We start from the raw sequence: 14,529 nt of genomic DNA, 5'->3' as shown, positions 1-14,529 counted from the left end.
ACTCTGAAATTGCTCCTGGCAAGCTCAGGGGACCATATGGGATGCTGGGATTCAAACCACCATTCTTCCTGGGTCTACTGTGTGCAAGGCAAATGCCCTACCGCTGTGCTATCTCTCTGGCCTCAACATTGCCAATTCTTTTCTTTTTTTAACATGCACCTGCATCTATATGCCCTCAGTTCTGAAAGTGACCCATTAGTAATTAGAGAGTGCTACTGAATCTTTAACCAAGAGACTGATAACACCACTGTGAGGACTGTTAGTGCTTGTCTTCAGAAGATATTGATTCCTCTTTCTTAGAGAGAGAGCCTTGAGTTCTTGAGTAATTTTAGTTTTGTGAATTACTTTGCTCTCTACATCACTCTGTCTAACATCCTTATTTTTACACGTGTAAGTTTAAGTTGCTAGAAAATATTCCTTTAAATACCCTATGGGGCTATTTATGCAAACCTTCTCTAAAATACAGATGATAGTTTATAGGAAAATGATTCAACTTTTTTACATTTTTCTGACACTTTTTGAAAATTACACATCTAAACTAAGTTTTTTTCAAAGAAAAAACACCCAGGTTAATCCTGATTTTACTTTTAAAAGTCTTCCTTATTTCCTCCCCAGACTCCAGATTGATTTTATGCACTCAGGTGTTTAAAATCCTTAATGAATTACCTGACAGCTCATTTGGTTTGAATGAACTTCATGACCAAATGAGTCAGTTATTGGCCTGCTATATACTCTTGGCATATTAAAGAGAAACAATTGATTGGGTAATCACCCATAATTAACTGCTTTTAACGTTCCAGGAATAACTAATTTCTGCCTTCAAACTTTGCTACCCTTACCTCCTTCAGATGCGTCAGGGAATTAGACGAGCAATGTTAGAAATTGGAAACTGTTCTCAGAAGAACCTGAAAGAAGAGGATATATTCAAGTGGAAGTAGAGGATACAGGAGAAATGCTTTTTACATGAAGCCTTTTGTTTTGTTGTTGTCGATGGGAGAAGCATTAAAAAAAGCTAACTTAAAGCAAAATTAAGATAATTTTATGAATTAAGCTTTATTTGGAACATTACTTAAAGTTTAGTTTTGTTTCTTTAATGCCTGGGATTAAAACATATCCTCATACATGCTAAATATACATTCTGTCACCAGGTTATATTCCTGTCACCTCACACACACAAAAAAGGATTTTTTTTATTTTTCTTTTAATCAGCCTATTGATCTAGACTCACAGAGTTTCAACTGTGTCTGTTTTAATTTTTCTGTGGCATAAAAACAGTCCCCTTCTAACTTGGAATGTTCTCAAGGTGACATCTAGAGGATGTAGTGGTGATATTTCAGGAAGTTAGTGATAACTTATTCTAGGCTCATCTAGAAGGAAGGTTTAGCAGGTAGTGAGGACTTTTCATATAGTTCTTGGTTCTGTAGGAGAGGGTGGCATATCTTCTTGCATGTTTGTGTAGATATGAATAAATTTTAAAATTCTAGTAATAAATATAGAAATCAGAAATTCTATAATTGTTGAGTTTTGTTGTTGTTACACATGCATCTTAGAAAAAAATCACAGTGGATGATTGAACGATACTGAATCCTATATGGCCATCCATGTAACCAGTTCTTACATGTTTTTATAATTTTTGATACTTGGTTATCAAAAATTGAACAAAGACAGGGATAATTCAAATCAAGTCTCCAGCAATCTAGAGTAAGTCATATGAAACACTGGTCCTTGGAATACTAGACTGAGGTAACAAAGTTAAACAAGGTATGTTCAAGTTATGTCAGAGGCTGGAGAAGGCCAGAGAACAATGATGGGCTTAGAAAATTGGGATTGATGAGTTAGAAAGGGAATTAGACATAGCCTGGAGAAGAATAAATTAATGAACAATTAGTGCCATAGCTCAATAAAATAAATTATAACCCGCTACTGTTGCTGCTGATATTAAAATAAAGGAAATAGCTTGGAGTTTGGCTGCTGAGATATAATTTAGACAGGAGAAAAGATAACTTGGCCTAAAAGCCACTTGAAAACACTAAAGAGGATATGATCTTTTTCTCCAATAATTTTCAGTTCTAAAGAGGTTACACCCCTCAGAGGAACTAATATTTTTCTAGATCATACCATTAGCATTTATTGTAAATTTGGCAATCAGCTTCCCAAAGGCATCTTGAGCCATAGCTAAAATAATATGTGACTCCTAACATTTAAGTAGAATATTTAATGCAGATAAATGAACATTTAAATCCTTATTTCTCTGTCTCACTCCCCTCCCCCCCATTTCCCCACTTCTGTTTCTTAGAGTAGAGAAATTCCCATACAATGAAGCTATGAAAGTGGATAGTATTGGGGTGGGGGTGGGGAGGTGGGGGGACTTCATGCTTAGGAGCAATATGAGTCTAAAGCAGACAGACAAGTGGGAGGAGGTGGAAGAAGGAAAGAAAGCTCCTTCAAGTGAGGAGAGAAGGCCATAGAAATAGGAGCAGGAATAAAAGCTGTGAGGCAGAGCATGCAGAGTGCTGATAGCTCTAGAATGAAGGTTAATCTGATGTTGAAAGCTGGGCAGGCGCTTGGAGAAGATGGGGACCACTTTACAGGCCTGGATGGTAAGGTCAGGAGAGTAAGCATTTTATACAGACTCATTTGCCTCTGGCTTAAAACTAGATAGCACAGTAAAGTTCCAAGAATTAGGGATAATTTCTGTATCAATTCCCTCTACCAAATTTTCCTACTTGTATTTGCCCTGAAGGCTTTTCTGCTCCCACCTTTGTGTTGTAAGTGGTTTTTTTTTTTTGATTAATTGACCACTCTTGATAGGCTTGTCTAATGTGAGACAAAAAATTCTACCTTGACTATTAATGTTCTTGCTAGATCCTTCAGCATCTATAACCTGTTTGCCTTATCCAGCATGGTTTCTGGCCCTCACTACATTCCTCTGTGCTTAACATTTGTCCATAAACCATCAACCTGCATCCTGACCAACTTCTTTCCCTGATGCCCACTGGGCTCCCTAACTCACTTTAGGTCATCATTTGGAGCTTGTCACTGACTTTCAGTATTTTCAAGTATTTTGTTTTGAAACTCAGAGGATACTCCTGGTTCTGTGGTCAGAAATCGCTCCTGGCTCAGGGGACCATATGGGATACTGGGGATCAAATCCTCATCCATCCCAGGTCAGCTGTGTGCAGGGCAAGCACCCTACCACTATGATTCTACTCCGGCCTAGAATTTTCTGTATTTAAAATAATAATATTAAAGAACTCAAGGTTTGGGAGACTCAAAGTGATGACATCTGCATTACCACTTTCCTTTGTTTTATGAAAAGACTATTTAGTTCAGGTCTCTGATCCTACCCCTTCTGGGGCCCAGAACAAAAGTCTGCAAAAATGTCAGCAAAGAAAGAAATTGGAATTTTATGCTCTCTGGATTGAACAGGGAAGGCTAAACATAGGAGCCATTGAGCCCTCTTTCAGAATAGCATGAATCTGAGTTCAATTCGTACTACTACTTAGCCTTTTCAGAGTTCAGATTTCCTAAAGAATGAGGATTTTGATGAAGATCAAAAACTGTAGTCACAATTGCCATAGAATGTACAGTATGCTTATCTCTTTGCTGAGGCTTCTATGTATTTCAACTTATTTATTTATTTACTCTTCAAAATGAGCTCTGTGAAGATGGTACCATGTTTGGCCCCTATTTTACAGATATGAAGACAAGGTGCAATGAATGAGGTTGTGTAGGTTACCCAAAATGCTATATACAATAAGCAAGAGAATAAAAATTCGAATGCAGCATCCTGTATTCAAGTGCCATGCTCATAATCTTACTTGATACTGTTAACTCTGTAGACTGAACATTATAAAAAGCAGCTTATGATCAGAGGCTCAGATATGTTTAAAAGTGTTAGGAAAGCATTTTGGTTTTGAAACACAGCTGAAGATCTGTGCTACTTTTGTTTTGGTTCTTTGGTTTGAGTTTTGGTTTTGGGATCACACTCAGATATGCTTGGGTTATTCCTGGCTCTGCACTCAGGAGTTATTCCTGGCGGTGCTCAGGGTATCATATAGAATGCTAGGGAATGAACCTGGGTTGGCCACATGCAAGGCCCTGACTGCTGTACTATCTCTCCAGCCCCCTGTACTATTTATTATATTTACCTAAAGTAAACAGAGCCACTCATCATTTTCAAACATGATATGCCTTCTTTGGGGGTATAGCTCTTCAAAGGACAAAAATAATGCAGTGAGGATGGTATTATTATTACCCCTATCTATTTACATACTATGATTCTTATTCAGACTGGATTTTCTCTTGTAAACCAGAAGAAAATTGAGGGTATGCTTTGAGCATCTTGGGGAACCAGAGATATAATGCTGGAGTCCAGCCCTGGGGTGAATGGCCTGAAGCAGGAGTGCTATCAGAATGAAGAAAACAAGACAGACATAATAGAGAAATACATGGAGTCAGGGGGTTCCCAGCCTCATGGACTGAGAGTTCCCACTGTGTTCCATATAGGACATTTATTATACAGGAATAATCACCATAAGAAGAAGGGCAGATAACAGACAAATTCCTCTCTAATGCTAACTAAGCCTAACGGGGGTGTTACCTTTCATAAGGGAATGTATGTGGAAAGAAGAACCTAAGGTAAAATCTCTGAAGGATAACAGGACATAGTTGGGGGATAGATGAGGCATTGGGGAGAAGCTCAGCATGAACAAGGGGACTGAGAGGTGCTCTGGAGCAAGACAATATAAATAGGTATTATAGCCAGAAATCTCTGGTCAGGGAGTTTAGGAATAGGGCTTTCTCCTTGTGGGCTTGTGGGGAAATATGGGGTACTAGGGTTTGAACCCAGGTTGGCATGTACAAGGCAAGTGCCTTACCCACTATTGCTCCATCCCTTTTAACTCTGAGATCTTAGAATTATTTTTCTAAGGTTTGTAAGTGAAAAATAGCATCCTGCTCACACAGCCCTCTTTTGGGGTACCAAATGACTCTTAAAAGAGGGATCCTTGATGAACAACACTTCATCCCACCCTACACCTCTAGCTCAGTTCTCATTGACTTGCACAAGCAACTGAAATCATAGGGGATAGTATGATTTATATCTTAGTCCCATGAAATTTGAAGACAAAATACTACATTAATATTGTACCTTGTAAATCTTTTCTCACATTAGCAGCCTTCTGGGAAAGATTGCCAAGGAAGCATTGCCATATGTGCTGATGGAGCTGAACTAAAAAGAGTCGATTAGAAAACTAACCACACTAATAAATTTCATTTGAGGCAGTTGGAAAACAGACTGCTGTTTTGACAAGTTAGAAACAACACACACATCCATTCTGTTTTTAATGGTTAAAATGAATTAACAGAATCCAACAGAAACGTCTTATATTAGAAGCCTAATTTTTCTGCTGATTTACTCAGATGTAAAACATAAATGTACTTTAAACTTCAATGTGATCGTATTGAAGTACCTTAACAGAAGAGGCTGCTTTAGACATTATTGAACTATTTTACCCTCCTCCCTCAAAGATCACTGTACATTACCCCTCCCAAAGGGCTTTAATGCAGGAGATTAATGGTGGCAAGGCCATATCTATGGTGCTTCAAAGTTTGCAATCCACAGTTAACCTTCATTCCCTATTTAACTATGGAGATAACAAGAAAGGTACTTTTCCAGTTCCTGAGTGTTAGCACTTGGTACAGGTCTGAATGACTCGGAGCAGCTCCTTGAAGTCTCCCTTCACCTGAAGAAACCTGAAGTTCCTTCACCTGTTAAAGGAGCTATAAACATGTACTGGGGCAGAGAGACAGTTCAAGAATAAGAGTCTGCCTTGCATGTGACTGACCCTAGTTTGACTCCCAGTACCACAGCACCCTCAAAACAGAGCCAGGAATAAGTAGCACTAAACACTACTGGGTATAGGACCAAAAACCAAAATAAATTATTAACATGTACCGAATTGATATTATTGGCATGAAATAAATCATTCACATAACACACATGGAACAGTGCCTGGAATGTACTACATAATACTAAATATTGATTATTAGTATCAGCATTGCTTTATTGATTTTAAGATGATAATTGCCTTACTTTTATATCTGTCATGGTCTTGAGAATTTGGTGCCTTTGAACACACATTTTTTGTACCATTATTCTTTAATTTATTCATAGTGCTTCTTTCTTGTGTGCCTTTACTTATCTTAAAATACTAAGACTGGTGTCTTCTTTTTGATGCTTTTCTCTCTCCTGTAAGTTGCATGATGATTTCTCCCACTATATTCTCATAGAACTTTGCTTCTGTAGAAAAGTGGTACCATCCATTGTCTTTGTCAGTTGTTTGACCCCTGGTGACTGTACATAAACACTTGGAGTTCCATTTCCTCCAAATTTCTCCATCAATTGTCATTGTTCATCCTAGTTCCTTATAAAATTTACACTTAGTTTGTGGATATTTATGTTTCTAGATTTGTTTTTGTTTTGTTTTTTTTTGTTTTTTTTTTTTGTTTTTGGGCCACACCCGGCGGTGCTCAGGGGTTACTCCTGGCTGTCTGCTCAGAAATAGCTCCTGGCAGGCACGGGGCACCATATGGGACACCGGGATTCGAACCAACCACCTTTGGTCCTGGATCAGCTGCTTGCAAGGCAAACACCACTGTGCTATCTCTCTGGGCCCATGTTTCTAGATTATCTTAAATATAAGGCGTTATCTTTTTTTTTTTTTTTTTGATGTTCACAGTGCATCAAATTCAACTAAGTTTATAGTGTGAAAGAAAAAAATCTGAAAAGGAGCCAGAGAGATAGAATGGAGGCAAGGCATTTGCCTTGCATGTAGAAAGATGGTGGTTCAAATCCCAGCATCCCATATGGTCCCCCAAGCCTGCTCTTTTTTTTTGGTTTTTGGGTCACACCCGGCAGCGCTCAGGGGTTACTCCTGGCTCCAGGCTCAGAAATCGCTCCTGGCAGGCTCGGGGGGACCATGTGGGATGCCGGGATTCAAACCAATGACCTTCTGCATGAAAGGCAAACACCTTACCTCCATGCTTTCTCTCTGGCTTCCCAAATCACAGTGTTTTCAACCCATCCATGATTTTGGTCTGTAATTTAATGATTGAAATAAAATACATCTAACATGTAAATATTTAACTAAGTTTTTTGGTAGTTGACTAGAATCTACAGTATAAAGAGAATTGTAGATGTTGAGGTATAGTTTAAGCAACTTATTTCTGCAGTTTACAAATATGACTTAATATTGTACTTTCATATAGTGATAATTAAGCCTACCTTCTGATATTATAGGCATCATGATATTATTTGGTGTTGGTAAAAGGCTAATAGGTTAGAAGGTGAGAAAGTATCCTCTAATTAAAAATATAGTTGTGCTTGGCACAGTACATAAATATGTAACTTGGTCCTTCCTTTAAAAATCTGTATACTGGGAGGCTGGAGAATTCCTGGCTTCTGGTTCTATTCCGAGCCTTCTTCTGTTCTGGAAGCCAGTTTTTACTGGCATGGGGTGCTGGTGGTCTTGGGCAACCCCCAACCATCTTTCCTCCCAAACTCCAGGGCCTTCTCTCCGTGCCAGCCCAGAGGGCCAGTGAGGTGGATGCCGGGGAGGATTCTAGAGGGGACCCCAAGCCTCCCCCCAACCGCCACTCAGCTCAAGAGGAGGTGGGATTGGTGCAGTCACAGGCAACATTTTTTTTCACCATTCTCCATTTTCAAACCACATGAGGAGTACATAGATAGTTAGATGGATTTCCTAGGTATTAATTTATGGTTACAATATACAGTTGTCCATGTTGTATTCTGTCCTTATCCCATTGGCACTCCACAATACAATCTCATTTTAGTCCTTTATCCCTCACCCCCAACCACCATTACCCCGCATTTAACCCTTTTTACCCTCGGTTCTTAGCTCCTCAAGAAGCAGATTGTAATCCCCACACAAAGACAGCTGCCAAACAGTACCCTAAGAGATAAGATAGACTCTAAGCCTGAGACAATCCCAGTACACTGATGCTATTGATCTACTCGCACAGGCCTCCTTTTCTCCTCCTTTCTTCATTCTGGACCTGTGCTTGCTAAGAGACTCAGTTTCTGAGAAGTCTCACCTCAAGAATTTTTCCAAATACAGAACTATTGTGAGTTGTTTATCAGACTGCACAGGCCAAATCATAGACCAAAGTGGTGTACTGGACTTAACATCTCCCCAACTAATTCAAAAGACATGAAAATAACATGTTATATATCCTTTGAATATCTTATATGTATTCCCTTAGCAGCTACAACCCTTACAGAATATTCTCTTATATAATGACAAGTTCCCCCACAGTTTTGTTATGTTCTTTTCTTTGTGATCTTTGCAATAAGGAATTCTGAAGAAGAGTCCCTCAGTTTAGAGCTTATGTTAGAACCAAGTTACAGGGATTGTTGGATTTGTTCCCTCAACCCCCATAGGCATCATTAATACCTGTGTCATTGTTCCTCTTTTGCATAGGCACATTAAAATGGGAACATATTATACATACAAACAAAAAATTCTTATCTAATAGAGCTATGAACACAAAAATCTTGTAATGCAGTGGGGCCTTATACCCTGAACATTGTCATAATGGCTTGGCTCAGGCTTCAGAAAAATGGACATTGTCCATTCACACCTGAACCAGGGATACCATCTACAAACCAACCATGACTGTTCACAACATCACCAGGAAGCAATCCTCTACCAGGGAAGACCCTACCATCCCCCTGTTATTCACTTACTCCAAAGAGGGTTCCATTAACACCCAGAAGACTTAACAGCAACAACAACCTGCTTTCAGGGCAGGGCTCTCTGCATTGCCCTCTAACTGTGAGGTAAAACTAGAGGATGCTCCACATTATCCTGATGTCAATGGAAGATATCCACAGAATCCAGTCTCTTTAACTACAGAAACCTAACACCAACAACAGTTAATGTGAAGAAAAATAATTTTTTTACTGGGACCACAGAAAATGACTCAGGTTGGACAACCTAGTATGCCTGGAACCCAGAGCTGGTCTTATGCCAGAAAACTTCAAGGGTAAAGTCTCATATTTAGGCCAAGGATTTTTCCTTTCCATTTCCCACATATTTTACTGGGCCTATGCAAGCAACAACAATCGCCACTCTAACACCATTCTTACTGTATTTCTTTAACTCTTATCCTTATTAAAAAAAGAGCTTAATAAACCTTTAACAAGGGCTTTAATGAGTTTATCAGTGATTCAATAATTTTCAAATATATACTAGCTACTGAACTTTTTCTTATTTCCTTTCTCGTTCATCTCTTTAGTTTTTCTTTCTATTTTTTAATAACTTTGCCTTTGTTCTTTCTGAAACAAATGTATTATGATCAATTGTGTCAACTATATGATGTCTTTTCTTTAAATAATAATAATAATAATAAACCCGTATACCAATTAGTCCATCCTCCATATATATCATCTTCAGTTAGTTTAATAAATTCATGTTTGAAGCCAGAAGAAATATAAGTGAAGAAGCAGATTTTAGATTTTTTTTAAGGGTCAGCTTTATGAGCTTTGCCAGGATGTTACTTACTCAATTTTTCTCTCCTGTGCTTACTTAGGTTACAAAGAGTACAGCCCACTTAAGCTAATATGGTCATGATGGTTGTGTTTAAAAAGTACACATGATAAAGGAAGAAGGCAAAGATGTCAGGGCTCCTGTTTTCCCTGGAACTTGGTCTCTGTGGGCCTAAAGATGATCAAGGCTAGCTCTTCTACCTGGGCACTTTTTATGTTCACCATTATTAATGTCTCTGTTCTTTAGCTACATGTCCTTTTCTCAACACAAATCTTGGCTTAAACATGATTTCTGGTTACTCCTAACCTTTACACATCCATGATTTCAATTATCCATCTCCCTCACTCTATGCATTGCATTATATCAATTTTGTTTCTCTGTGCTAACTGGCTGAATTTCCTGGGAGCATTGTCATACTCGGGCAAGATGAATCCTAACTGGCTTGCTCTGTTTGGGTACTAGGCCATGAGGCCCAGGTTGTGTGAACTCTTCAATTCTGTTTTATTTAACTTTGTTTATCTTGTTCAAGCATTTGTTGCCCTGGAGTGAAGTAGGCTCAAAAATTAATGTTACCCCCCCAATAAATAAATAATTAAATAAAAATAAAAATAAGACTGCCTGGATATGATTTTTAACAGATGGAATTTGGTGTTATAGTCAGGGATATTTGTGTATAAATCATAAAGCTAAGTTGAGGGTAGAGTAAAAACATTTTTTGTTTGTTTACTTGTGGTCCATACATAGTAGTGCGTGGGGTTGCTTCTAGCAGTACTCAAATTGACTGGACGAAAGTGAGACATAAACCCAGGGATCCCATATGGAGAGCCTGTTTTTCTTCCCTTTGAGCTATCTACCTAGCTTCTAAAGGCATGGATGGAGTACTAGAGTTTAGGCTTGAATTCCAATCTTAATTTATAAGGTGGTTAATTTTGAACAAATTAATCTTCATATACCTCTGTTTCGTCTCTGCTGGTAATTATGAAAATTAAATGAAGTGGTTTTGTTTGTTTCTTTGGAGTCCATACCTGGTAGAGTTATTCCTGGTTGTGCTCAGGAATCACTCCTTGTGGAGCTTGGGGGATCATATAGAATGCCAGGGATTGAATCTTGGTTGGCGGTGTGCAAGGCAAACGCCTTACCTACTGTATTATCACTCTAGCCCCTAAGTCATATCATTTTTTAAAATAATATCTTTATTTAAACACCATGACTACAAACATGATTATAGTTGGGTTTCAGTCATAAAAAAACACCCTCCTTCACATTTCCATCACCAATCCCCCACACACACTCCTGTATTTGAGACAGATTTTCTACACTGAGAACTATCTTAACAATGTCAATGAATGAGGGAATTAAATGAGTTTTTTAAAAGGTGCCTAATACATAGTAAATATTATGTTACTCTTTAAAATTCCCATTTATTGTAGAATCCTCATCATCATATAGTTCCACAGTAAAAGGAGTTTTCTCCCATTTGTTCAAAAAAACATAAAATTCTTCTGGTCTACTCAGTTTTTCCTTTTAAATAATACTATGAATGCAGAAATACTTTTATTTCTCTATTGTAGAAAATCTCAACAAAACAAAGAAATGATGAATGGCAACTAGAACTGGTCCTCATTGCCATGGTGGCATGAGGACATGAGAACATCAATTCCTGGTGAATTAATGGATAATCCTTGGCCATTAATTTCTCACCCAACATGAGAAAACTTTCCTAAAGTTGGGAGACCCAAAACTAATCTCAGATGCATCAGTTATTCTACTGTTTCTGTCTTTATACTTGACACTCTGCTCCTCAGTGAATCATATCTGTGAGCTATCTTCTTCAGAAGGGTTATGTGAGCAGCCCTGATCTCTCAGAATAGGTTGCAAATGAACCTTGTAGTTCAGGTGATCTGAAAATTGATGAGGATAACCCCAGGAAGCCCCTCTCAAGGAAAGAGGTATGACATGGGGAAAGATATATTTCAGTCCAAAACACAAGAAGCATTTGTCTTTAAATTTGTTTTCTTAAAAGAGTAAATGAACATCAGACCATTTTGATCAGATATGTAGGTCCACTACTAAACTAAGAGCATTTCTTAAAAGTGGTCTTTTCCTGTGCTCTTATGCTCTCGACCTACTGTGTCTAAAACAGAGCTCATCACTCTCCACTCTAAATCTATCACTTAACACCTCTCCATTAATTGTATGTGCTACAGTGTCAGCAAACATAATCAAGTCCAGCTCTTCATCTTCTCATAGTTTCTTCTCACACAAATGCTTACAGATGCACACACATACACACACATACCTTATGTGTATGCCAGAACTATGATGTCCTGTTTATTTTCTTTTTTTTTTTTTTTTTGGTTTTTGGGCCACACCCGGCGGTGCTCAGGGGTTACTCCTGGCTGTCTACTCAGAAATAGCTCCTGGCAGGCACGGGGGACCATATGGGACACCGGGATTCGAACCAACCACCTTTGGTCCTGGATCGGCTGCTTGCAAGGCAAACGCCGCTGAGCTATCTCTCCGGGCCCGATGTCCTGTTTATTTTCTAAACAGTAGCTGAGTTGGTCTTTTTTAAAATATTAATTAGTACATCCTTTCCTCTTCCTGATTGAAACCCTCTAATTCTTATCCAACTTAGAATAAATCCAACTCAGGAACCTGGCCTGTGATGTGGCTGTAGCATCTGGCCTCCCAACTCTTCCTGTCCAAATCTGCCTCCTGTGAGATGGCACATTCATTCCCCAACCCCACCCCCTCTACTTTTTAGCACTCTAAGCTTTCTCCTTCTTTATTCTAGTATTCTTTGTGGCCTTTTCTATTTGTTTGGTTTTTTTTTTTCTTTCCTGGGCTGCTTTGCCCAACCAGTTTCTTACCCCATTTTGTCTGCTTCAGAAAGGCTTTCTTTCCATCTAAGAGCATCTAAGAGTGAAACCTTGTTTGTAAAAGGCTTATGGAATCATAGGTATTAATTGAATAAATGGATAAACTTTATGTATTTGAGGGTTAAGAGGATGAAAACTGTCATAAATATAAATTTAAATATATGCACACACAAATGTGTGTGTAATTCCATTTATTTAGACAGCAGGAGGGAAAAGAAAGAACTTGTTGAAGAGTAGTGAAGTTTCTTTTATTCTTTTATTCTTCTATTTACTCAATGTGTAAGTGATCTATAATGTGAGAAGGAATTTACTAGGGCTTGATGTGGCTATTTGACCATAGTACTTAAACAGTCCATTTCAAATATTCTCATTAAAGCTAAGAGCAGAAAATTGAGTAATGATTGCCTCAGTTTTAAATGGTGATCCTCTTTTTGGAGCTGCCAATTTATTTAGTTGATGTTAATTTATTTAATATACTTCTACATGTTGTTGTTTTTAGGTTTGCTGCCACAACTATTAGGAGTTGCTCCAGAGAAGGCCATAAAACTTACAGTAAGTCTTTTGAGCTGATGTTCTTATTAAGGAAATTTGTACACACAGGAATTTTACATTTATTTTTAAGTTAAACAGCAGATGTGTCTTTTTCCAGAATTTCTAATTAATTAGAATATAGGGCACAGTTTATTAATAAACAATTTATTGTTGTTAAATAATGAGCATCCCCTAAATGTGATCATATGTTTGAACACAACTTTTAGTTGTTGCTGTCAGCACCTTCTCATCTTTTATTTTTTTATTTTGGGCCACACCCGGCAGTGCTCAGGGGTCACTCCTGGCTGTCTGCTCAGAAATAGCTCCTGGCAGGCACAGGGGACCATATGGGACACTGGGATTCAAACCAACCACCTTAGGTCCTGGATCGGCTGCTTGCAAGGCAAACACCGCTGTGCTATCTCTCCGGGCCCACCTTCTCATCTTTTTAATACTAGCAACAATAGTTAAATTTCTTTTGGTACCTACCATATTAGGTACTTTCCATGTATTATCTTTTATTTTAATTTCTAAATCTCACCCACCACTTATTGAAAAGCTAAGTGAGGCATATGAGATGTAAAGAATTACCTGTATTCCCACCACAAGAATATCTCAAAGACTTAAGAGAAAGCTTATATTTTATTTCTTTTTCTATATATGTAGTAGAATATATGTCTTTAACTTCACCTTTATATATATATTTATGTTTATATATGTCTTTAACTTCATATATATATATGTGTGTGTGTGTGTGTGTGTGTGTGTGTCTTTAACTATACCTGTTTTGGCTCTGCTTGATACGAAAACCTACAAGAAAAAGTCTCGCCTGGGATAAAAGTTCAGGTCAAAACCAGGGCACAGAGATTATATAATCTCACATTCTTTTTTGGGGGGGCCCACACCCAGAGGTGCTCAGGGGTTACTCCTGGCTATCTGCTCAGAAATAGCTCCTGGCAGGCACGGGGGACCATATGGGATGCCGGGATTCAAACAAACCTCCTTAGGTCCTGGATTGGCTGCTAAGGCAAATGCCACTGTGCTATCTCTCCGGCCCCATAATCTGACATTCTTACCCCCAAATGCACCAGCAATATAAAGTGGCACCATTCATTTTTGCAAAGGCATACTAAATAGGGGGAAATTTTATATATAGAAACAACTTTTTATCTACTAGGGATAAGAACCCATACATTTTATAATACAGGGGCACTACTCACCCTGAACATGTGCCATATGGACCCAACTTAGACTCCATGTGATCAAGCAGTAACTGTCCAATCCAGAGACCTAGATTCCAGACATAGAACCAATACAGTTCCCACAACAGCACCAGGAACCAAACTCCCCTTGGAAAATTCCTAATACTGCTCTAGCATCAACTTGAACCAGTTTTGATATGACATCCTGACAACAAGGAAAAGGCAACAGCTTGATCTAAGAACAGGTTGCCCTATCTTATCACCTAACAGTAAGATGAAATCGTGATTTAATCAATGATCTGTGCAAAAACCAAGATTGCTAACTATAGAAGACTGACTCTG

At 38.4% G+C, this 14,529-nt stretch overlaps 1 protein-coding gene across 2 annotated transcripts in view; it reads left to right on the top strand.

Annotated features, from left to right (window-relative positions):
* SLC25A13 (solute carrier family 25 member 13) overlaps window positions 1-14,529 on the top strand; it is a 241,485-nt gene that overhangs the window by 157,222 nt on the left and 69,734 nt on the right. For both annotated transcript variants that reach the window (XM_049784608.1, XM_049784602.1), the window contains exon 12: window positions 12,954-13,006. In XM_049784608.1, the coding sequence (XP_049640565.1) occupies window positions 12,954-13,006 (53 nt within the window). The remainder of the gene's footprint in view (window positions 1-12,953; window positions 13,007-14,529) is intronic.

Source organism: Suncus etruscus, chromosome 1 (genome assembly GCF_024139225.1).
Source record: "Suncus etruscus isolate mSunEtr1 chromosome 1, mSunEtr1.pri.cur, whole genome shotgun sequence".
In the NCBI taxonomy this organism is placed as follows: domain Eukaryota; kingdom Metazoa; phylum Chordata; class Mammalia; order Eulipotyphla; family Soricidae; genus Suncus; species Suncus etruscus.
This window is presented reverse-complemented; position numbering and strand designations above follow the sequence as displayed.